The sequence below is a fragment of the Neolamprologus brichardi genome, chromosome 5, assembly GCF_056152115.1.
Source record: "Neolamprologus brichardi isolate AB-2024 chromosome 5, ASM5615211v1, whole genome shotgun sequence".
Taxonomy (NCBI): Eukaryota; Metazoa; Chordata; class Actinopteri; order Cichliformes; family Cichlidae; genus Neolamprologus; species Neolamprologus brichardi.
The window spans coordinates 20,290,060-20,311,985 of record NC_142108.1 but is presented as its reverse complement, the minus strand read 5'-3'; the positions used below and the strand labels follow the sequence as shown (position 1 = coordinate 20,311,985).

Below are 21,926 nucleotides of genomic sequence, written 5' to 3'. Positions count from 1 at the left end.
GCTTTCCTCTACTTCTGCTCTAGCCGACTAATCAGGGACACCACTATCAGACGGAAATGAACCCCTTCCTGCAATCAAACCCCAGGTAAGAAGTGTGTGTTATTACACACACAATTTTTTTTTTACACATTATTTTTTAGCATTCCAGTGTATTATACATGGAAGTCTGACTATTAACCTTCTTAGGCTCAAATTAAACGTTTTGTTGCTAATGCACAACCAAGTCCTGCAGTGGTATTTCTGAGTAAAAAAACCTCATAAAATATGTTTGTGGGGTAATCAGGTTGTTAGTTTTTAACTGTTTCAAATCGGCAACGCCTGCCTCGAGAGGGTTAAGAGCCCCTTTATTTAAAATGAACGGACACATATTTTAAATTGTTGATAACTTCGGCGAGTAGAATATAAGTTTTAAAGCCCTGCTGGTGTGTACCTTCAAGCCTCTATTTATAATTGGCTCCATCATCTAGATTGGATGGTTACGAGTCAGTGCAATATTTGTTGCTAAATGTCAGCTGTCAGGTAGATTTTCTGAATGGGGCTAACCTTACTCACATGAGTGCAAATAACCTGGAGGTGTGGTAGGTACAGTTCTTTTATTCTCTTAACACAAAATTGATAAGGGTAATAGTAATAGAGAAGCTAATAGAGGAGAATAGTACTGTTCCATCCCCACCCTCCAAATAGAGGCTTCAAGGTATTATTTCATATACAAGATATACATCTGTGGGGCTTTCAGAGTTTGATCGTGTTCATTTCCTTCTGATAGCGGTGCCTCTGATTAGCTGCCCAGAGCAAAGGTAAAAGAAAGCAGTCCGAAGATGTGTCATTGTGCTTGTCAGACTTGTCAGAAGTTGTTAAAGCATTTGTTTGTTTGCTATACAGTAGACTTCAGGTTAGATTTTCTGCACAGCAGGGGCTTCAGTTCAGTAATTCATAATGCAAAACAGCCATAAGACACGTTCCACCTTGCTTTGCCTACCTACAGCTTAAAACCAAATAAAATTCTCTTCAAAAAGAAAAAAATATTGATGGATGGCTTTGTATTGCTGAGGGCGAAAGAAAAAAAGTGTTATATCCAGTATCAACTTAAGGCTTATGAAGTGTGAAACAGAATAACAGAAAAGATATTTTAGAAGTTGGAGAAAAGTATCCCTCCCCCAAAAAAGTAAATAACCACCAGAGGTTTATCAAGTAAAGCTAAAGAAATTTTGCAAGCTTTCACAGACTTCTGAAAACGTCCTTTGACATGTGTTGAGAATTACAGATTGTCATTATGTAGCAGTGAAAGGAGAATGACTAGATCCCCCCCTCCCCACCCCCCTCGTACTCGTAAGTTAAATAGGATTTGTCATTGTCAAGGCAAGATGAAGTAAAATGTTTTCTATAACCATCATTTTTGTGTGTGTAAGTGTGTGTTTGTGTGTTTTCTTCTAATGTTCCTTGAAGGGGAAAATAGCTCAGAATTAAGGCTTGAGTCAAACACCTCTTGGAACAGATTCAGTGTGTTGATTTAGAGCACAAGGTGAAAGAGTCTCAGAAATACAGCTCAAATACTTTCAATTTAACAGATTAACACTGGGAGAATATTACTGCCCACTTCACAACACTGAATACCATTATTTCAAACTTGCTTTCAGGTGTTTTTTATGCGTCTAAAAAACACAAAAAAACAAACTGCGGCAGGGTATGAATAGATCCAGTTCACCTTGGAAGGTTCCAGAAATCCTGTAGCCCCACAGCTGGCAGTTATAAAGCCACGTCCCTGCACACCTCCATCTCTTTGTGAATATAGACAACCATGTGGTCTGTTACACAACCATGTTGTAGGTTACAAAAGAAGACAAAGGAATTGCATCACAGTTTCACTACTGAAATTACGCAACCCCCATCTCTCAAACACATTTGATTTGTTGATGAAAACCAAGGTAGCATGGTGTGGACATGGTGTAGACTTCCTTGTGCTGAAATATTTGTATTTGCATTACTGTATCATGCAGATTTAAAGATTTCAAATTTATCCATCCAGCCGACTGGCGAATATCTAGTTAAGCGGTGCTGTTTGATTGAATAACCACTGAAATTAATATTACTGTTCACAAACACACTGACGGAGCTCTGCAGCTTCCACAGCTGTAGTCCTGAAATGAGACTTCGAAGTAAGCCTCGATTTACATACTGAATAGCAGCTGCACAGGATTTGTCGTTGTTTTCTTTCATTTCTTTTAGGCATTGCATTCTGAGACACCCTTACAGAGAATTCTATCATGGTGTTTTTTGAGCATCCTGGCACCACTGCAAGGCTTTCTTGCTGTTGAGAGCAACAGCTTCCCTGACAGCTAAAATGCCCCGATTGCTGTGCTTAATGTTGCCAGGGCTTTTCTGGCATTTTAACATGCTTCTTTGCACGTAATAATTGTGTCTGCCTTTGGCTAGAATGCTAAAGTTGAAACAGCAAATAAGGCTGTCAGTGAGACTTTGACTAGAAATACAGTTGTACATTACATACTATTGTGAACTTTTGTTACCAGCGTGTCAGACAAACAGTTTCTTGATACTGTTTCTTTTCGAGATATTTAGAAAGCTCATTTTCAGTACACTCAACCACTGTGCAAAAGCAGTGTGCTTTCTCTAATTGAATAAAACCAATTTATTCCCTTTATCTCTGGTCTATATTTGGATTATAATGACTTGAAAATCTAAGAGTTTAATCACTCTTGCCAAGTCCCACTTAACAATTTGAAGTTCAATTTACAGTTCAGTAGCAGAGGCTTTTGTCCTTGAAAATTGCTTCCATTAACTTTTGTACAATGTTCCTGCCTATCACGCAGTCAAATGGGTGTTGGAAAGAAGAGGCAGATGCTTTTGTTAGAAAGAAAAATTAGAGCCTCAACAGAGATAATGCACTTTATCACTTAAAGGCATAAAGAAAATGAAATGAATGTACACTTAAATGTATGGGAAGATCAGATAAAAAAGGAAACCTTCTTTCTGTAGGTTTAATGTATCATATCATTTACTCTTGATCATAGGAGTTTTTTTTATTAGCTATTATCAGAAGACCACATTACTAAAGAGGACTGCTCATAAGTAATTTCTGTATTTTAATATTTCCCAGTAAAGATTTATCATTAAAAACATGGACACAAGAGTAGAGCCAGTGAAAATAAAAAGTAGTAGTATTAAGTACACCATGGTGTAAAGGATCACACTGTAGAGATAGCATGAATGGTTTTCTAGTTTAGGTAAAATACTTTGTTTTGAGAAAGAGTGACATTATCAATCACTGCACTTGATGATGGTGAGGCAGAGAATATTGTGCATAAGACGATTATACTGTAATTCCTCATTAAATATGCTATGATGTGTTCTCATGAGAGGTTTTGTCCAAAGGCAGAAGATGTTAATGCATAATTGCACAACTGATGTATAGCCAAAAATGATTATGGATGCTGTTTAACAAATGAATGTTGCATTGCCTCCAAGTAAAGGAATTCATCTTGTGATATTTTCTCCTCTGGCTGTAATCTGTTACGCCATACTAAAACAGAACAGTGTTTTCATTTAGTGGAAAATGACTGATGTATAGTTGTAGCCTGAGTACATCGCAGACAGGGAGGATAAACTCATTTAGAGAGAAATGAAGTCATGCTCTCTCTGAAACAGGCAAGGTTAAGACCCCTACTCCGTGCCCGAATGTGGACACTTGGAAGTCACAGCTTGAGTCAAAATCTAATAAGTGATCCTTCAAGTAAAACTGTGGAGCTGCAGGAGAAGTGGCTCAAGGACAGTGGGAGCTTAGATGGGCTTCTCAGAACCCACGATGATGGGACTTCATTGTTAAAATGTCATAGAGTAGGTTGGTAAGTGTAATGGTATGTGTTGTCATGTCTGTCTGCTTTTATGGTCTTTTCCCTAGGGAATGGATGGACGTGCTCAGCCCTCCTATTATGCCTCCCAGCCAGCAGAGAAGGTCAGGCAACGCATGGAACAATGGGGGAAGTCTAGTCAGAGGTACAGAAACCTTCATATTAGTCCCTTTGCCTGCAGACTGCCTTTTTGTATGTGAAAGTCAGGAAGACAGAAAACAATCCCGTGCTGTAGCATTAACACTAATGGCACAAATGGATACAGCTAATGGAAACATTTGCTGATGTCAGAGCTTGCAGAAATGTTAGGGTACAGAAATCCACCAAAGACTACACACAACCTGGTGGGAAAGCAGGTGAAACTGTATCTAATTAAGAATAAAAAAAAATAAGAGTGAAGGTCTGTGTCCTCCACATTATGCCAAAGGTCACAAGAGACAGGCTCATTACAGGTCTGTACCCCCTAGACACATGGACAAGGTTAATTGATGAAACCTTTCCAGTTTACAACATCATTTTTAAAGCTCTTACACAATGTGTCTTATAATTAGTTTTCATTATTGTTGCCCGAGTTCTGATAAGATAAAATGTTCGTCCCGGAGCATTCCATAACCTTTTTAGTGTTTAACTGCCCGTCAATTTAACAGCTAAATTCTCATGCTTTAAAGTCGTGGGGATTACAGGGAATCTCTTTACAGCTTCATAATGTGGTACTGGGCCTGGGTGTCTTGGGTCTTGATTGATGAAGAAAAAAATGGCAGCGGCAGAAAACTTAAATCCACCTGAGTCTGAAGGTCACCCCACCATCCAGACTTCTCATTTTATTCCAGTAACAGCTGACAGAGTAGGCTCTTATTCATATCTGCTATGGCTATTCCGCTGTGCATTAAAAACATAATGTCTTACACTTATACATTGTATTTGTGCAAATTCCATTATGGATCGCTGTTGTACTGTTACTTATGTACTTTTTGAACAGCTACACCCAGTGCCGCTGAATGGTTCTCTGGCTTTATTGCAGGAGGAGATGAGTCAGTGAATGAAGAGGAGAACGAGGATGAGTATTTGAATCTGCTCTATGATCCTTGCCTGAACTGCTATTTTGATCCAAAGACAGGAAAGTACTATGAACTGGCATGACTTGAAGTCAATTAGAGCCAAAAATAATAAATCAAATTGAAAGTGGATGAATGGCTTCAGGATTTATCAGCTGAGCTTATTGATCGGTATTGAATTCCCAATTCAGAAAAAAATCACTTTCTGTCTATCCGTTCGTTTGTGGAAGCTAACAGGAGCTTTGTGTCACCATATGTAGTGTCATGTAAGTCTGTAAGAGCCTGGGAATGTAATACAGATACTTGCTTTTTGAAAGTTCTTGCTTATTCATTCGCACATGTGATGCTAAAAAGAGTCTGTTCATGAAGCTTGGCTGGCAAACTCTTATCGGGCTTCCTCAAAGAACGTACGGAATCTGTGATATTTCAGTTTTACATGTTACAATACAGATAATTTATGGTGTCACAAAATCATAAAGCCATGCTGTGCATATGTGTAATGTGAATTAAATTAAATTTGAAATAGCAGTGGTTTGAATTTCTTCTGTTTATCTGGATTTAAAATGAGTAATTTGACAGAATTGGGACAAGGATAAAGGAAGATGATTGTTTTTTAATATACTCAATGCATGTAAAAATCTTCAAAATTAGGATCTCATGGCCTGCGACTGTAACTGGGAGTACAACAGGCGGGTTGCTCATGAGGCTGGCAAGTCTTTTCGTCAGTCTCGCCAAATCACTCATCACACCTGATGAGCGCCTGATACCAGCTTGAATCATTATTTTCAGCCTGATATAAACTGTTGCCTAACCATGAAGAAAAAAAAATGGCATAAAAGAAAGGAAAATCACATCCTGGGAAATGTTTTATTATTTGTAGAAATTCAGGAAACAATAGCAGAGTGACAAATGTTCAATTTCACAATGTATTGTTTCCAATTAACAGTTACAAGCTGCCAAAACCAGACCTTGGACAGAGAAAAATCAACATTTCTGAATTTTAATGCGCTTATGACTCACAAAACTGGTCCTAGGAACTGTGTGACAGCCTCGAAAAGGCACTGAATGTTACATAAGGAACTGCGTCGCATTTCAAGCATGATCTCAGTGCTTTATATAGTACAGGACCCAATAAAAAACATGCCAAAGGATCATTAGTTAAAACTGACTTCCTCTCTAAATGAATCAGACACATACGTCACCATTTGTAAGTACTATCACACTTAGTGGATCGTTTGCAGCAAAAACGACAAGTCTGAAAATAAGTTTTAAATAGGCCATCGGAAGGTCATGTGACACATAACTTTATGTCACATGGTGTTCTTTAACAGGGGCGGGGAAACAGGTGAAAAAAGCAGAAGCAGGAAGTAAACAGCTGTAGATCTTACGACTATACTCGGACCAAAAATAATAATAAATCGTTTAAATGCTTTTAAATCGCTTCAGTTTGGATCCTTGCAGGCTATAATGTTCACAGTTCGAGGCTGCATAATGAAAATAAGTTAGCGGGGCTTTAAAGGTAACAAGGATGTCTGAACAACAGGTATGTAAGGCCGCATGAGTAATGAGATCCGATAAACTCGAGGTAAAAGTTAATTTAGTTTACAAACACGGTCCCTAATTTATGGCGATGTAACCATTTCTGCCTATAGTGCAGTGGACTTACTTTAATTTAGATGGAGATTAAGTTTTCGTATCTCTGGTCTCAGCTTGTTGACTTGTAGTGAAATAGCCTGAAGCACTTCTTGGAAGTCTAAAAGCACAAGCTGATATATGACTGAGACTGATGCATTTTGGAGGAACAGTACTCCATTTCCTAAAGCATATTTATACCCCTCTGAATTCACTCAGTGTTACTGTGCACCTCGTCATCTTTGTGTTGCAGACGTTGCTGTTTTTCAAATTTATCTGGAACCATACAGATGGGTTAGGGTTCCTGTTCCAGTGTGTGTGTATTACTGCATATCTACACTTACGTTTTATTATGTAGACATTGCCAGTACTGACTTGAACCCCATTTTTGCCTTCGCCACTGCTTTAATTCTTTGTTGCATCGATTCAACAAAGAGCTGGAACCGTTCCTCCGAGATTGTAGTTCTTATTGAAAAGATATCATCACAGAGTTGCTGCACATCTATGATTCATCCTATTCTACCACATCCCAAAGATGCTTGTTGGATTGTGATCTGGTCACTGTCATGAATTTGAGATAATTTGAGCTTTGTGACATGTTGCATTATCCTGCTGGAAGCAGCCATAGGAACATTGGTACACTTTAGTCATAAAGGAAGGGACATGGTCGGCAACAACTGTGCCGAGAAAGTATCCCCCACATCAATACAACAGCACCGCCACCGTTGAACCGTTGATGCAAGGCGGGATGGAGCCGTGCTTTCATGTTGTTTACATCAAATACTGATCTGAATGTTGCAGCAGAAATCAAGACTCATCAGAGCAGGCATTATTTTTCAGATCTCCTATTGTTCATTTTTGGTGAACCTGTGAAAATTGTAGCTTCGGTTTCCTGTTCTTAGCTGACAGGAGTGGTACCTGGCTCTTCTGCATAACGTAACAAGTGGTTATTTGAGTTACTGCTGCCTTTCTCATAGCTCGAAGCACTCTGGCCATTCTCCTCTGACCTCTGGCATCAACAAGACATTTTCTCCCAGAGAACTGCCACTCACTGGATATGTTCTCTTTTTCAGACCATTTTCTGTAAACTCTAGAGATGGTGTAGGAAAATCCCAGTGGGTGAAGTTTGTGTAATACTCAGACCGGCCCATCTGCCACCAACAACCACACCACATTCAAAGTCGCTTAAATCATCTTCTCTGTTCCAATGCTTAGTTTGCACTTCAATACCTTTATCTCCATGTGTAAATGCACTGAGTTGCTGCCAGTAGTAAACAAAAGAGAAAAAATGAGCTTCATAACCATCAAACCCCACTCATCTCTGTTTGGTTGATTGTGATATTTGGCACCGCCAAACAAAATTGTTCGTGTTCATTGTCACATTTTGGTCACGCTCCATCTGAATTATTGCTACAGAGATTAATTTTGTCATACTTTGTTCCAAATCATCTAATGGACAGGCCCGACTTAAAGATATTATAGTGATCTGCAGTATGATGTGACGAAATGTCATCCGGATTGCATCAGTTTCTCCTCTTGGCCAGAGACTTGCAGCCCTGCTGCTGAGCTTTTGGGATGTACCCCACCACTATGATTTATAATGCACCGCTGTTCAGCTGTCATATCTCCTGCTGTATTTCCTTTTTATCTTTGCCACACTTCATGAACTGAGCTGTTAGGTTTATGGGCTCTTTAACTACCCCACTGTTAGATCTTATTGGATTCATTTGTCTTTTTAGGCCGGGTTAAGGCTTCACCCCGGGATTATTGCATCAGTGATCTTGGTGTCTGCGGCGGCGGTAGCTGCTGCCGTATTGATCATCCGAAAATACTGCTTCCCAGTCAAGTAATGAAAATTTATTAATGAGCCTTAACGTGTTTATTTTAAACACTTAGATTGCAGTAAAAACAACTCACCCTGGTTTGCCGCATAACTTTCTTATCAGTGAGGCAACTTACAGATACTCAGTGCTGAGACAGATGGAGGAGGGGCATTCAGCAGCGGCAGAGGAGGATGGCGACAGGAGGTCGCGCACAGTGGGAGAGGATTCAGACGAGGTCAGTGCATCGTGGCTCTGATTGTAGCTTTCGCTGTCATCTCTCTTCCAGTACAAGCCAGCACCACTGTATCCTTCCTAATCACATCACAAGTCAATTTCAACTTCCTTTTCTCTCCCCTTACAGGATCTTTTGGAATAAATCTCCAACTGGGAAGCTGCTGGACTGACTGAAATGGAGTTTATTCTATAAACTGTGTGGTGTACGAATGAAATGGAGGATTGTTTTCGTAGCGGGGATAAAAAGCGAGCCACGAATGTGAAAACCAAAAATATACAATTACAGATAAAATAAGTGAGGAAATAGTATTCAGTATTTGCAGTTATATCTTAAAGTATAATTCTGAGATTAAATGTGATTTCTATTTGTGCAGCTTCATACTCTTAGATGTGAAATAATGACCTTCATTTGAATCATCACTGACATTTTCTTTTCTTTTTTTCCCTTTTTTACACATAACACATGACATTTGATGTCTTTGGCTACTACCCAACCCTCTGATGGGTGGAGGTTGTTCCCGCAGGCACAGCTCAGGGCTTAAAAAAGGTGTTCTTTTCCAGCATAAAACTCATTTAATCCTTATTTCTCACAATCAATATTCTGCTAAAATATGCTACAATAAAACAACCAACAAAACATTCAGCGTTAGCTGTGGTAGATAAGAGTCGTAATGAATTGTCAACAAAATTGAATGTGTTATTCGGCGATACGGTCAGTGTATTAAAGCAGCAATTCATGCAGCCTTTTTAAATTATTCTTTTATTTTGGAAAGCCTGATAACTACTGAGCTATCTGCACATCTTTCAGCTGCATTTATTTTGTTGTTGTTTTTGGACGAATTGAGCTCTGAGACCTATGCGTTTGATAAGATTTGTGGGTATGTGATTTGGATGCTAATGCTGCTGATCATATGGAGAGTCAACACTCCACTATTTACTCCATTATTTCCACTATTTAACTTTAAATGACGACCCTTACCTTAAATATAAAATCTAAAGCGGAACATTATTTCCTGTATTATTTACTGGCAGTGCAATAAATGTCAGTGGGACATTGAAAGGGCAGACGCACTCACATTCGCTCAATGTTTGTCTGAAAAAGTCTTCCACAGAACATGTAAATGTGCAATGCTATGAATTAAGCGGTTGTTACAAAGTCGCACATGGAGATGTGATGTTTCGCACACCCCAAATGATGTGCAGCTAAAGGTAGTCAAAATAGGACTTCAGCTGTCTGCCAGTTGGGCAGTTTCCCTTTGAAAGGATTTCCTGTTTCATCGTTCCACTTAAAGGCAATTTGCAGTTTAGTCCACTGGGTCTTTAATGTAGCGCTGGGCTGAATGATGTACCCTGATCTTTCTGACAGCCATACTTGTCACAGATAGAAAAAAAGCCACTTACCTGGTTGGGAGCTGCAAGTGAACATTCTGACGTGAACGTCAGTGTCACGGCTCAAACTAACGAATGGTTCATTTTAAGTTATTCGTGTGATCAACAAATCAGACACGAGACCCGATTCTTGTGTTTTCCAATCATCTTTTGCTGCGTAGTTACTGATATTGATGTGGATCAGTATTTATAAAACCTACTGTATCTTTTTATTTATTTTGTGGACATCTGGGATCTAAATCTGCTGGTTATTAAACATATTAAGCATGTGGACTGGTTAAGTGTGCTCTGTATGTACTTATTTCCCCCCCAGTTTGTTACCTTGATGATTTGTGTCCTTATATAAAGGGAATGTTTTATTAAATGTAGCTATGGAATAAAAAATCCAGGAGCTATGGAGTCAAATGTTGAAAAATATTGCCGGCGTTCATTTGATTGCTGTCTGCAGAATGTCGATAATCATACAAAAGGAAACCGATTCCCTTACTGTGTGCTTTGTGTTACCACTGATCAGTAAACGGCAGTACACAAATACCACCTGCTGGTCACCTTTAGTAATACACCATCGTCACCTGAAGTTGGTGTGAACATAATGTGAAATCCTTGATACTAAATAGTTTTGTGCTTTGTTTGTAATTCTTCAGCCTTTCAAGGTTTTAAACAATCTTAAAAGTTCTGATAGGAATTCAGTTGGTGAGTTCAAACAAAGCAGAAACAAAGCAGCACTCTTCAACATCCCAGGCTCCTTGTGTGATACCTTCTGTCTTATTCAAGGGTGTTAAGGCAAGACGATTTTAATCCAAAGGCAATGCTTTGTACAAGGGAGCCAAAATTCATTTATTGGAGTTTAGTTCATGATTCTGTGGTAAAATCATGTAAAGTTAAGTAATAAATCTGTTAAACTTCATTTGGCTACAAATATGGAAAAATAATTGGTAATTTTTCAGCTGAACAAGTCTGTTTGGTTGTTTTGCTGAATCTAGAAGTGCTTCACACTGTTGTCATAAGAAGAAAACGAAACACAAATTTAGAAGAAAAGAGTACATCCCTTCATACTGTTTTGAGGAATCTATGCCGGGAAGATCTGATGCTGATGCTGTCCTGGAGGAAAACAACACCTTTGCAACATTTTAGATAAATTGGTACAATAGCTTGATGGGGGGGGAAACAGCTCAAGCAGAAAAGAGCTCAACAAAATAAAACAAAATTGAGTAGCTAGAAAAAAAACTAAATAAGGCAATAAAATAAAATGGCTCGATGAGTGTAAGAGCTCAATAAAATTAAACAAAAAATAAAAACAGATCACTACGTGTAATAGGAAATAAACGGCGAGATAAAAGTGTAGCAAACAGTGCAGTTTGAAATAAAGCCCATAAAATGAGACTATAGTATTATCTCCATGATAGATGTGCCGGTTGTTGTTATTGGACGAGGTTGTAAAGATCTGTATCCGTCCACGTGGCAGCAGAGCGAAATCAGTCTGTTAGAGAAAATGATCATTGTGTTCATCTGTGCGCTCGATTTGCCAGAATATGATACAAGGAGATGCTGTTTTTGTTTACGAGCTCTCCAGGCAGGAAAGGCTCGAGCTCAGCTACTGCTGAAGGATCAGCAGGGCAGACGCTTTGTGACAGACAGGCTTGACCTCCTCTTTGGGGATTACCACATCTTTCACCATCTAAATGTGACTAATGGCTTATTCCTGTGCCAACAACGCGTTTGTCTTAAATGCCTTAAAAAACACCAGCTCTATTGCCCTGTGGTTGTGTTTTTTATTCTAGATAATTGACTTCTCGCTCTCCGCCGTGGTCAGCTTTCCAGGTTTTGTGAGTTACTTTCCCATTTGATTCTGCTATGTTTCTTTTCAGCAACGCTGTCTTTGCCCTTTCGCGTAGTTATTTTTTAGTTCTCAGTAAAATCTTTTGATTTTTTTTCTTTTCTAGTTTCTAGCATGTTTTTTTCTGTGTATGAGCTGCTTTATGCAGATCCTTCCACACATCATATGGGTTTTTACCCAAATTTACATACAAATGGAAAACTCTGACAGCTGGTACAATGATTCTTTAAATCCCCTTTTCTCTTACTCATCCCATTTGAAATATGAGGCTTTTGGGCCCTCCTCTGTGTCTTTTCTCTCTCTAGGTTTCAGAGGCTTGTTTATACACCTGCAACACAAAATCGGCTGTTTGCAAGCCTTGTTGTTGACTACAAATAGTATCTGTTACTTGTGGACACCTTCCTTTGTTTGACATTGTGAAAAGGAGAAACTTAATCATCTAGTTTTCAGTAGCTATATACATGTAACACAGAAAGAAGGGTTTTTCCCACAAGTGATGGGTTATAGGAATTATCAGGATGCGTTTTCACAGATGAGATGACACCAAAGCTCTGCTAGCATGTCTTTCTTTTCTCAGTTCTTCGGGTGAGTTTGAAAGGTCTCAACTCTTCCCCTCAGGACAGAAAAAAAAGCTCTCTGATCTGTTGCAGATATGAAATATCGAGGTAAGCTTTTCCTTCATTTCGCAACAGCTGCTTTTAGTTGTGTGACTGCAGATTTGATCTACTATCTTTTTACTGTTGACAGCTGTTTTGCCCCTTGCTGCTGTAATTATTGTCCTCCTAATCACATGGGGAATATCCATCAATTCATCCGCAGCACAGGAGAGAGAAAGGAATACTCTTGGTGAGATGTTTTGCTTATTAAATCCGGAGCTACAGCTTTTTAGTGACAGTTTATGCCTGCTGTCTCCACCATACTGTCTCATTTCTTTCAACTTAGGGTTTTATAATGCAGATCAAGTCAAAGCGAATCTCAAACAATGTCTTTTTAGCAACATTGTACAAAATATTTATTTCTCACATGTCATTATCTGAGTTTAAATATGGTAAAATCACAGTATTCCCGCAGTAAAATCTTTTCTGTGCCTTTTTAGCTCCACCTACGTCTGTCCCAAAGTGCAGCCTCTCTAGAGTGTGTCCACCCAGCCATATTGCTTTACGTATCCGGAGCGGCGCCGCTGATATTGTCGGGCCAACGGTCTGTTTTGATGGCAAAATGTATGTATTCATTTGGTAACACCTGAATTAACAGAGTACTTTAAAAAAACAAACAAGATTCTGCAGTGAAACTGAACCCTGTCAGTGCTTCAACAGCATAATGAGTCATGCACTGAATAACGTGGGACCAGGGCTAAACATTGCAGTGATAGATGGTGAGTATAATACTCAGACTTCTCATAAACATGCATAAACATTGAAAAAATGGACTGGTAAAATAATCTTTTAAAGATTAATATTTGTTATAACCAATAATAGTAGCTTAATAATAATATTAATTATAATACCATAATTATCTAACTTGGAAATAGCTGGTCTGGAGTCTTAGTGTTTTTATGTGCCGTGCAAAAGTCTTGCACATTCTCTTATTTCTTTATATCTTCCAGCGAATCAAACATTCTTTAAACTTTTAAAAGAGCAATAGTTTTCCAGGATTTCTGAAGATTTTTCAAAGTTTATCATTTATCAACAGTCTAGACTTTGTACCTGAGCATTTTCAGAGGAGTGTTTGTTTGTTAAGCACCGACCTACGACTCATTCAAGCATTTAAAAAAAGGCACCTAACATAACAGACAACTTAGCGAGGAAATAATTTTAAATGATAACTTTGGGGACTTTGTTACTAGCAGCCTGTTGCAAAAGATCAATCAACAATGAAAAACCCCCCACAAAAAAAAACAACAGTATTTTTGCATCAGCGAAGCCATTAGCAAAACACTTTTAGCAGAAAATGTGGCATATCTTGGCAAGGTGTGCAGCGTGTCCTTTAAGAGTTTTTGGACAAGTGGAGGAAAAAGGAAGAAAGAAATTTTATAAGAGATAAAAATCTGACACAGGACCTGATAGATGCATCTACGCCTTCATGAGAAAGATCTGAATGTGTGGCTGTGGAGATGAATCCAAATTTGAAATATGTGATTCAAATCATTGTCAGTAAGTACAGAGGAGGTCAGGAGAGAGGTACAATAGTGAATGCCAACAGCCATTTTTAAAACACGGCGGAGGCTCTGTTGTGATTTGGAGCTGCGCTTTGGTCAATGGTGTTGGGGAAATCAATATTTGTGGAATTATTAACCCAGAAAAAAAGGATTGTGATCTACTGCGCAATACTGTCGGAAAAGTGTCCGACAATTACAATGATCCCAAACACACTGGCGATACATAAAAAGCATACCTGGATAGAAAAACACTATCAGTCATGGACTGGCCATCTGTTTTTTTTTCCACAGAACTCAACACATCACTGCATCTATTTCCATTCTTCCTCGCAAAATAGGAAGAAATGCATCGTGACTCTAGATTTTGTGCAGAACTGCATGCATAATATTCTTCTGTCTGTTATTATTAGAATTATTTTGATCATATGCAATTTTTTAATCATAGGTGAAACTGGAGTTGTAGAAAAATCTGTCTGTCTTAACATGAAAACAGGAGGTAAGCGCTTTTCTTTCTTTAAATCTTCTAATCAAGTTTTTGATTTAATCTTGTAAGGGAGCTTTGTCTTTTTTTTATTTTTTTTTTATTTATACTCTGACAAAAGACCCAAAAGACATCCTTGCACACCTGAAGAAGATAAAACGTGGAATGATCGTTTTGGTGGCCTCCTTTGATGATGTCACACAAAAGTAAGTCCATATCTAAGTTATTCAACATTTAAAACAAATTTAATGTCACAAAATGTGACCCGCTCTACTACTTTGTGGCAGAATGACAAATGAAATGAGGGAGATATTCAGTGAAATGGGAAGCACTTTGATCAGTTCTGTGAAGCGCAGAGACAGCTGGGTGTTTGCTGGAAGAGCAGGCACAAAAATCAAAAGCCTCTTTGAGAAGGTTAGTGAACCTGTTAAGTGCAGTTTCATTTGTTCTATTTGTGTCAGAAAAGACCATCTATTTTAAAATCTGCTGCCTGGAAGGGGGAAAATGATAAAAACAACCGTTCTCTTCTCCTCTGTTCATCTGTCAGCAAGCTGTTAATGATGAAAAAAACAACATTTATGGAGGATGGCCAGAGATGGTGGAGGTGGGCGGCTGTTTCCCAAGAGTCTTCAGCGACTGACTGACTGACTTACATAAACATTAATTAACATGAACTGTAAAAAGGGACTGCATTTTTTTTTAATTGGCCTTTCAAGATTTACTGACACAAAAAACATACCTGTCTATAATTTCAGTAAAAGCACATATTAATATTTTCCCTACATTACATGGTAGAGATCACCTGTGGATCATCGGTGAGGAAAGATGATTACGTGACTTTGAAGATGGCATGGTTGTTGGTCTGTCTATTTCAGAAACTGCTGATCTACTGGGATTTTCCCACACAACCATCTCTAGGGTTTCCAGAGAATGGTCCAAAAAAGAAAAATTATGAATGGCCAAACTGCTTTCAGGTGATAGGAGCTCAAATAACCATCCATTATAGTCAAGATATGCACAAAAATACACAGTGCATTGAATCCCGAAACAGATGGGCTGGAGCAGCAGAAGAAGACCACACCAGCTGCTGTCAACTAAGACCTGGAAACTGAAGCTCCAGTTTGCTTATGTAATACTATGCATGAGTATCAATTTCTGCTGAAACCTGGAGATGGGAGCGTGAGAATTTGACCTAAATAACATGAAAGCGTGGGTCCATCCTGCCTTGTTTCAGTGGCTTAGGCTGCTGCTGCTGGTGTAATGGTGTTTATTTTGTTGTCACACTTTGGGCTCCTTAAACACCACAGCCCACCTAAGAATTGTCGACCGTGTCCATCCCTTTATGACCGCGGTGTCTCCATCTTCTGATGGCTACTTCCAGCAGAATAACGCACCATGTCACAAAGCTCAGAACTCACTGTCATGGTTTTTTGACCTTGACAGTAAGTCCACTGTACTATAATGGCCTGCCAGTCCAATCCTTCAAGGATTAGTATTTCTTCCCCCGTTGATATTCCTTGATATTTTTATCCTAATGAAAGCTCCAAGTATAGAAGATGTGTCTTTTTTTTTTTTTAGATTAGTGATTGTGGGCTGTATAGTAAATGTTCAAATAGTAGAAGTCAAGTTACTGAGTACTGTGCACATATCTCTTACTAATGGCCTTGAAACACTTTTGTTCCTTTACAACAAAGCTGCTTTACCACTAGACTAATTACTTTGGTCCAGTGGTTCAAAGCATACAGCGACGGCTCCTGTAAGGGGGTCACAAGTTTAAATGTGACAGATTAGAAAATGATTAATGGGACAGAGAAGAAGTAGTTCTGTTCTCTTGTAATTTTATAGACTTTTCCCCGAGCCTTGTGCGGTTAATTTAAAATCTTAAATCTTTTTAGCTAAATCCATCCAGCCATCCATTCATCCATTTAGCCGGCCTATGGCAGTGCTTTTAAATAAACAGTCCAATAAAATGCATGTATACAAATTTACTTAAATACAGCACTTAATGAGTAGGTATAGAGTTAAATGCTTTGGCTGTTTTTTGCTGAACACCTTTAGTCTGCTCAACAGGAGCTTTTCTTGGTAGAGGCTTCCCTCTGGTCCAAACACAGGGCACTTTCCTCCCTCTGTGGCATTCTTGGCTGCTGGAGCAGAGAGAGAGGGTAACCTCAAATTATTGCTGAAACCCCGTAAAGTGTGAGCCCAGACGGAATCTGTGCAAGCACCAAATCTGGACTCACTCTGAAGACATGGGAGTCACTCATGGGAAGAAGGTAAGTTTGTCGTTACCGTCCTAATTTTCATTTAAAGTACTTTGGGAGCATCAGGAGGTGTGCGTGCGTGCATGTGTTTGTGTGTGTAAGTGGTATTTTCAGAATCCAAATGTTGTAAGTGACACAACCATTTTAGTGTAAGTTACCTTACTATTTCCATAGTATTTATATTTACCAAAGTATAACTTTACTGCTATCCTTAAATTGGTTTTCCTTTTTGCTTTTAAAATAAAGTTCTGTCTGTAATACTTTGCTATTACCTGGTTATAACTTAGTTTTGCTTAGTTATTACCTCATCGCTGTACTTTGGTATCATTGTGTTATTAGTGAGCTTGACATAAAGTGCTCACAGCTTTTGTCCTACAGTACCATTTTTCCTGTGGCAGATTTTTCTCTTACTGACATCTCTCGTTTTTGTTACCCATTGCTCAAAGGCAGTGAATGCTTAAACAAATATTGGTTTTTATATCCAACTGAAAAAATGCACTCTGAAAAATGCACTCTGAGAAGCTGCCCTTGGAGACTGTTTATCCTGTCATGTCCTATTAATTCTTCTCCCTACAATATCCACTGTGTGAGCTTTACAAAACAAGACCCCCCCCCCCCCTTCCCCCCGAAAAAAAAACCAGTGGCTAGCAGCAATTTGTCATTAAAATGTATTCATTCCTCATTTAGATTCCCTCTCATTCTGACAATTTACTGTCATCTTGTATTTTTTCCATTTATTTGGATATTGTTGCTGGAATTTGATCACATTGAGCATTCAAATTTGTTGTTTTTTTTTGTTTTGCCTGTTTAAATGTAGCTCAAATGTCACTATGGCAAGCAGGAAAGCTCCGAAGTAGCAGACAGTTTTCAAACAAAAAAGGTTTTATGCTACCATGCATGCGTTTCCTGCATATTTATGAAATACTTCAGTAAGCAACCAAAACAGTCCCGGGCTGAAAGAACTGTTTATTCAGCTGTCCAGACTGATTCACAGAGGATAATGATTCTTGTCCCAGCTATTAATTCTGCTTAAATTCCAGCAAGCAAATAACTCAGTGGGAATTAACTGTGTTTTGTTTGATCCTGTCATTAATGAGGTGGCAGCCTTCCACCTCAACAGTAAGGGTTCTCGCTTCACTGGACATGTGTAAGGAGCTGACACTTCATTTGTCTGTCAGCATCATAATGCAGCTTTGTGTTTGTGCTATTTCCAATAAGATGCAGTGTTGACTCGGCTTGGAGATTTCTGTTTGTTTCCTTTTCCCTGTGCTGCTTTTATTTTTGCATGTACGTATCTATAAAACAGCAATATTTGTCTGGGGGATGTTGGTATCTCTAGAATGTATTATTTCCTCTCTCCCCCCCCCCCACCTTTTTCTGTTGACAGAGAGATCTTCAGCATTTTCCAGGTAGAGATGAGACACAGTTTCATATGTATGGTGAGGAAATATCAGAGTGATGTTGTATATCCTGTCTAGTTGAAATACTGTTGTAATATATAGATTATAAATTTGTTGTTTTAACAGTAAAACCTTTTTAACTCATTAAAGCTTGTTGTAAATGTGTCTGGCAAACCTTAGAGTGAGTTTGGTATGTAAAACTGAATCTTACAAATCTGAGCCATAATTCCACCCGGAAATCATCTTGATAGGAAAACATATTTGTGTAAACTGTTTGTTCCCTTTAGCCTCCATGATGCAGACTCATCAAACCGAACTCGAAGGCCGATTTTCAGAGCTTCAGGCTTTTCCATCCCAACTGCAGAGTAAGGAGGAGAGCCGTAATCTAATCAGACCCCTAAAAGCTACTAGTGCGATAACTGCCCTGGAGAGCCACCGGGAGCTGCATAAGGAACTGCGGATGACCCACAAGAGGTTGGGCAGAGAGATTAAAGGTCAGAAATGCTCATACTCCAGTGTCATTGCTTGCATAAACCATTAAGTGTGTCTGTGTGCCTGAAAGGAAGAGAGTGTCTCAAGAAGGAAAGACTGAACTCCAGCGAGTTCTGGAAAAAAGGAAATGGGAACAAAGATTGAAAGCGAGCAGGGATCAAGAGGAGGCAAAGAAGAAGACATCAGAGCTACACCAAGAGCTGCTGAAAAGACAACAGAGGCTTGAAAATGTGAGCACAGGACACACAACATTTTTTCTTTTATACATTTACTCATGAATATTCTTGTTACACACACACACACACACACACACACACACACACACAAGCACAAGCATGTCTGCTTTGCTATCCTCGTGGGAACATCCCATTGACATAATGCTCTCCCTAGCTGCCACTTACCCTAACCCTAACCATCAAAAATTAATGCCTAAACCTAACCCTTAGCCTAAAGCTATAGGGTTCTGCCGGAGGTTTCTTCCTGTTAAAAGGGAGTTTTTCCTTCCCACTGTCGCCAAAGTGCTTGCTCATAGGGGGTCATATGATTGTTGGGCTTTTCTCTCTGTATCTATGAAGCGCCTTGAGGCGACATTTGTTGTGATTTGGCGCTATATAAATGAAATTGAATTGAATTGAATTTTATTATTTGCTTCGAGCCCTGTGTACAGGAGCTGCATGCTAAAAGATCTTTTGTTAAAAGGGTTGGCGTAATAAGCAAATGCTTCAGCCAATACCTTTTGATTAGCCTTGTCTCATGCTTTCTTGCTTTGTGGTAAATCTTTGTTCTGTCTTCACTGAGATATTTGAATGCTAATCAATAAACAATAAACAAAATAAAAAAAGCTAACCATAACCTAATTCTAACCCTGACACTAAAACCACATTTTGATTCTCAAAAATGGCTTCAACCTTGTGAGGACAGCCACTTTTGTCCTCACGTTACTGTTGGTCCCCACAACTATAGCAACACTCCAATTTTTGGTCCTCACAAAGATGTCTAAACAGGTACACACACACATACACAGGTATATCACACTCACCAGCTACTTTGTTAGGTACACCTGCTCATTGCAGCAACTCAGTACATTTAGGCATGTAGATATTAAGACAACCTGATGACATTCAAAACGTGCATCAGCACAGGGAAGAAGGATGATTCAAGTGACGTTGAATGTGGTGTGGTGGGTGGTGCCAGACAGAGTGGTCTGAGTATTTTAGAAACTGCTAATCTGCTGAGATGTTCTTGCACAACTCTAAGGTTTGCCGAGAATAAAAAAGAGAGGTCAGGGGAGAATGGGTGGACTGCTTTGAGCTTAGAGTGGGCAACAGTTACTCAAACAACCAAGGTATGGAGAAGAGCATAACTGAATGCATCAAACCTTGGAGCAGATGGGCTTCAGCAGCAGAAGACCATGGTGGGTGCCACTCCTATCAAGCAAAGAACGGGAAACTGAGGCTACAATTTCCATGTACTCAGCAGAAAATCTTGGTTTCTGCTACAACATTTTGGTCATAGGGTCAGAAATGGCATAAACAACATGATAGCAGGGATCCATCCTGCCTTGTATCAATGATTCAGTCCGCTGATGGTGGTGTAATGGAGTGCAGATGATTTTCTCGGCACACTTTGAGCATCATTTAAGCAACACAGACTATCTGAGTGCTGTTACTGACCATAATCATTCTTTTATGACCACAGTGTGCTCATCTTCTGATGCCCTAATTCCAGCAGGATAACACACCATGTCATAAAACTCAAATCATCACAAACTGGTTTCTTGAACATTGACATCAACTTCACTGTACTCAAATGACCTCCACAGTCACCATATCTCAGTCCAATATAGCACCTTTGGGATGTGGTGGAATGGAAAAAGTCATATCATGGATGTGACAAATCTGCAGCCACTGTGTGATGCTATCATGTCAATATGAAGCAAAATCTCTGAGGAATGTTTACAGCACCTTGTTGAGTCTGTGCCATGATGGACTAAGGTAGTTCAGAAGGCAAAAGAGGGTCCAACCCAGTGCTAGCAAGGTGTACCTAACAATAATGTTTTCTGTAATCATGGAAATATAAAGAAACAGAACATTAAGTTGTTCTGCATACAGCCAGTTGAGGGCAGTCTAGTCCACTCTGGGGTCCAATAGCACAACAAATCTATTTCTCTGCTGGACAGTTTACCTTTGTTTAGCATTAGCTTCTAGCTACATGGCCTAACAGTGAATCAGTGATTACTGATGATTTCAAATATTGTCATATCTATGCAATGTTATGCAATAAACATATCAATATGACCTTTTTTTAAAATATTTAATATTTATATATTTGTCACAAATAAAAGATCCTGCAAAAGGTTTAAACAAAGTACTCAGTTGCAAAAGGAAAATAAGAAAAAAGAAATAGACACAGTGGGTGTATTACAGTCTTGGTGTTACAATAACGAGGCTCTTTTAAATGTGTAAATGTAATTCTTTCAGCCAGAAGAGATGGAGGTTATTTTTACAGTACAGTTCATGAAATCTGTAAAATATATAGAATCTCTACCTGTCAAATAAATGTAATTGTGTAAAGTCAACATACTGAGTAAAGGCTTCGCCTCTGAATTCTACTAAATTCATGCATAAGAAGGAAACAATGTGAGCACGTACACTGTGTACTTTATGTCTGCACTCAGTTAAATGTACTTAAGCTTAATTCCATGAATGTATTTAGGTAATTCACTACAGTTTAAATGATTTGTGTCATTTCTAAGTTGTTTTCTCTTTTCTCCACAGCTGGAAAAAGATCAAAAAGTTAAACAAGAAGAACCAGAGTTCATCCAAGTCAAAGAGAGACTGAGGAAGACTGCAGTGCCCTGTGCAAGGGCAAAAGAAGTGTGACCGTTTTATAACTACGTGTGTGTTTTGTATTCACAGTCGGTGCAATTGACTGTTGGGAATAACTGACCTGGTGAAGGATTCTTCTGCTATAAATAGAATAGATAGATAATACAGCTCAATGCTCATGATCGAGGCGACACCTTCTGGTCAAGTGGAGACACGTCATCACTGTGAATAGTGTCTTTTGTGTTTCTTTTGTTTTTCTTCTCAATACTTTGGTTAAATGTGACTTAGAGCAAAATGTTCAGTAGAAAAAGAAAACTATAAAAAATTGTATTGTATACAGACATTGTTGATTCTTTTTTCTCCAGTGGCACAATTTATTAGGTGTTTATTTTGTCCATTTAATCCATAATAAAACATTTTTTACATGCTTTCTATCTACATTCTTACTGTGTTCAGAATTTTTGACATTC

At 38.8% G+C, this 21,926-nt stretch overlaps 3 protein-coding genes across 7 annotated transcripts in view; all 3 read left to right on the top strand.

Moving 5' to 3' along the window:
• cfap20dc (CFAP20 domain containing) overlaps positions 1 to 11,283 on the top strand; it is a 38,172-nt gene extending 26,889 nt beyond the window's left edge. For 4 of the 5 annotated variants that reach the window (XM_035904563.2, XM_035904562.2, XM_035904561.2 and 1 more), the window contains exons 14-19: positions 24 to 85; positions 3,917 to 4,011; positions 4,888 to 6,464; positions 8,293 to 8,399; positions 8,500 to 8,611; positions 8,738 to 11,282. In XM_035904563.2, coding sequence (XP_035760456.2) covers positions 24 to 85; positions 3,917 to 4,011; positions 4,888 to 5,006 — 276 coding nt within the window. In that variant the 3' untranslated portion in view covers positions 5,007 to 6,464; positions 8,293 to 8,399; positions 8,500 to 8,611; positions 8,738 to 11,282. Of the gene's footprint in view, positions 1 to 23; positions 86 to 3,916; positions 4,012 to 4,887; positions 6,465 to 8,292; positions 8,400 to 8,499; positions 8,612 to 8,737 lie in introns of all 5 variants that reach the window. The other variant, XM_087840841.1, reaches the window with a different exon arrangement.
• Positions 11,284 to 11,423: 140 nt separating this feature from the next.
• LOC148102775 (protein FAM3C-like) lies at positions 11,424 to 15,371 on the top strand. Its single transcript, XM_087840840.1, has 8 exons — positions 11,424 to 12,501; positions 12,584 to 12,682; positions 12,933 to 13,056; positions 13,153 to 13,211; positions 14,440 to 14,490; positions 14,597 to 14,681; positions 14,763 to 14,889; positions 15,023 to 15,371. Exons 1-8 carry the CDS (start codon positions 12,489 to 12,491, stop codon positions 15,113 to 15,115), a joined length of 651 nt encoding a protein of 216 aa, XP_087696966.1. The 5' UTR covers positions 11,424 to 12,488; the 3' UTR covers positions 15,116 to 15,371.
• An 859-nt stretch (positions 15,372 to 16,230) lies between these two features.
• On the top strand, positions 16,231 to 21,872 carry LOC102784765 (protein FAM107B). The gene is made up of 5 exons (XM_006783110.3): positions 16,231 to 16,748; positions 18,124 to 18,175; positions 18,424 to 18,610; positions 18,699 to 18,858; positions 21,406 to 21,872. Exons 1-5 carry the CDS (start codon positions 16,725 to 16,727, stop codon positions 21,508 to 21,510), a joined length of 528 nt encoding a protein of 175 aa, XP_006783173.1. The 5' UTR covers positions 16,231 to 16,724; the 3' UTR covers positions 21,511 to 21,872.
• The last annotated feature ends 54 nt before the right edge of the window (positions 21,873 to 21,926 follow it).

Excerpts from the sequence above, each read along its gene's own strand:
- LOC102784765 (XM_006783110.3), top strand. The coding sequence starts at position 16,725 with ATGGGAGTCACTCATGGGAAGAAG. Across the intron at positions 16,749-18,123 it reads GAGTCACTCATGGGAAGAAG|AGAGATCTTCAGCATTTTCC; the intron begins GTAAGTTTGTCG and ends TTCTGTTGACAG. Across the intron at positions 18,176-18,423 it reads GACACAGTTTCATATGTATG|CCTCCATGATGCAGACTCAT; the intron begins GTGAGGAAATAT and ends TGTTCCCTTTAG.
- LOC148102775 (XM_087840840.1), top strand. Across the intron at positions 13,057-13,152 it reads GTCTGTTTTGATGGCAAAAT|CATAATGAGTCATGCACTGA; the intron begins GTATGTATTCAT and ends GTGCTTCAACAG. Across the intron at positions 14,491-14,596 it reads TCTTAACATGAAAACAGGAG|ACCCAAAAGACATCCTTGCA; the intron begins GTAAGCGCTTTT and ends CTCTGACAAAAG.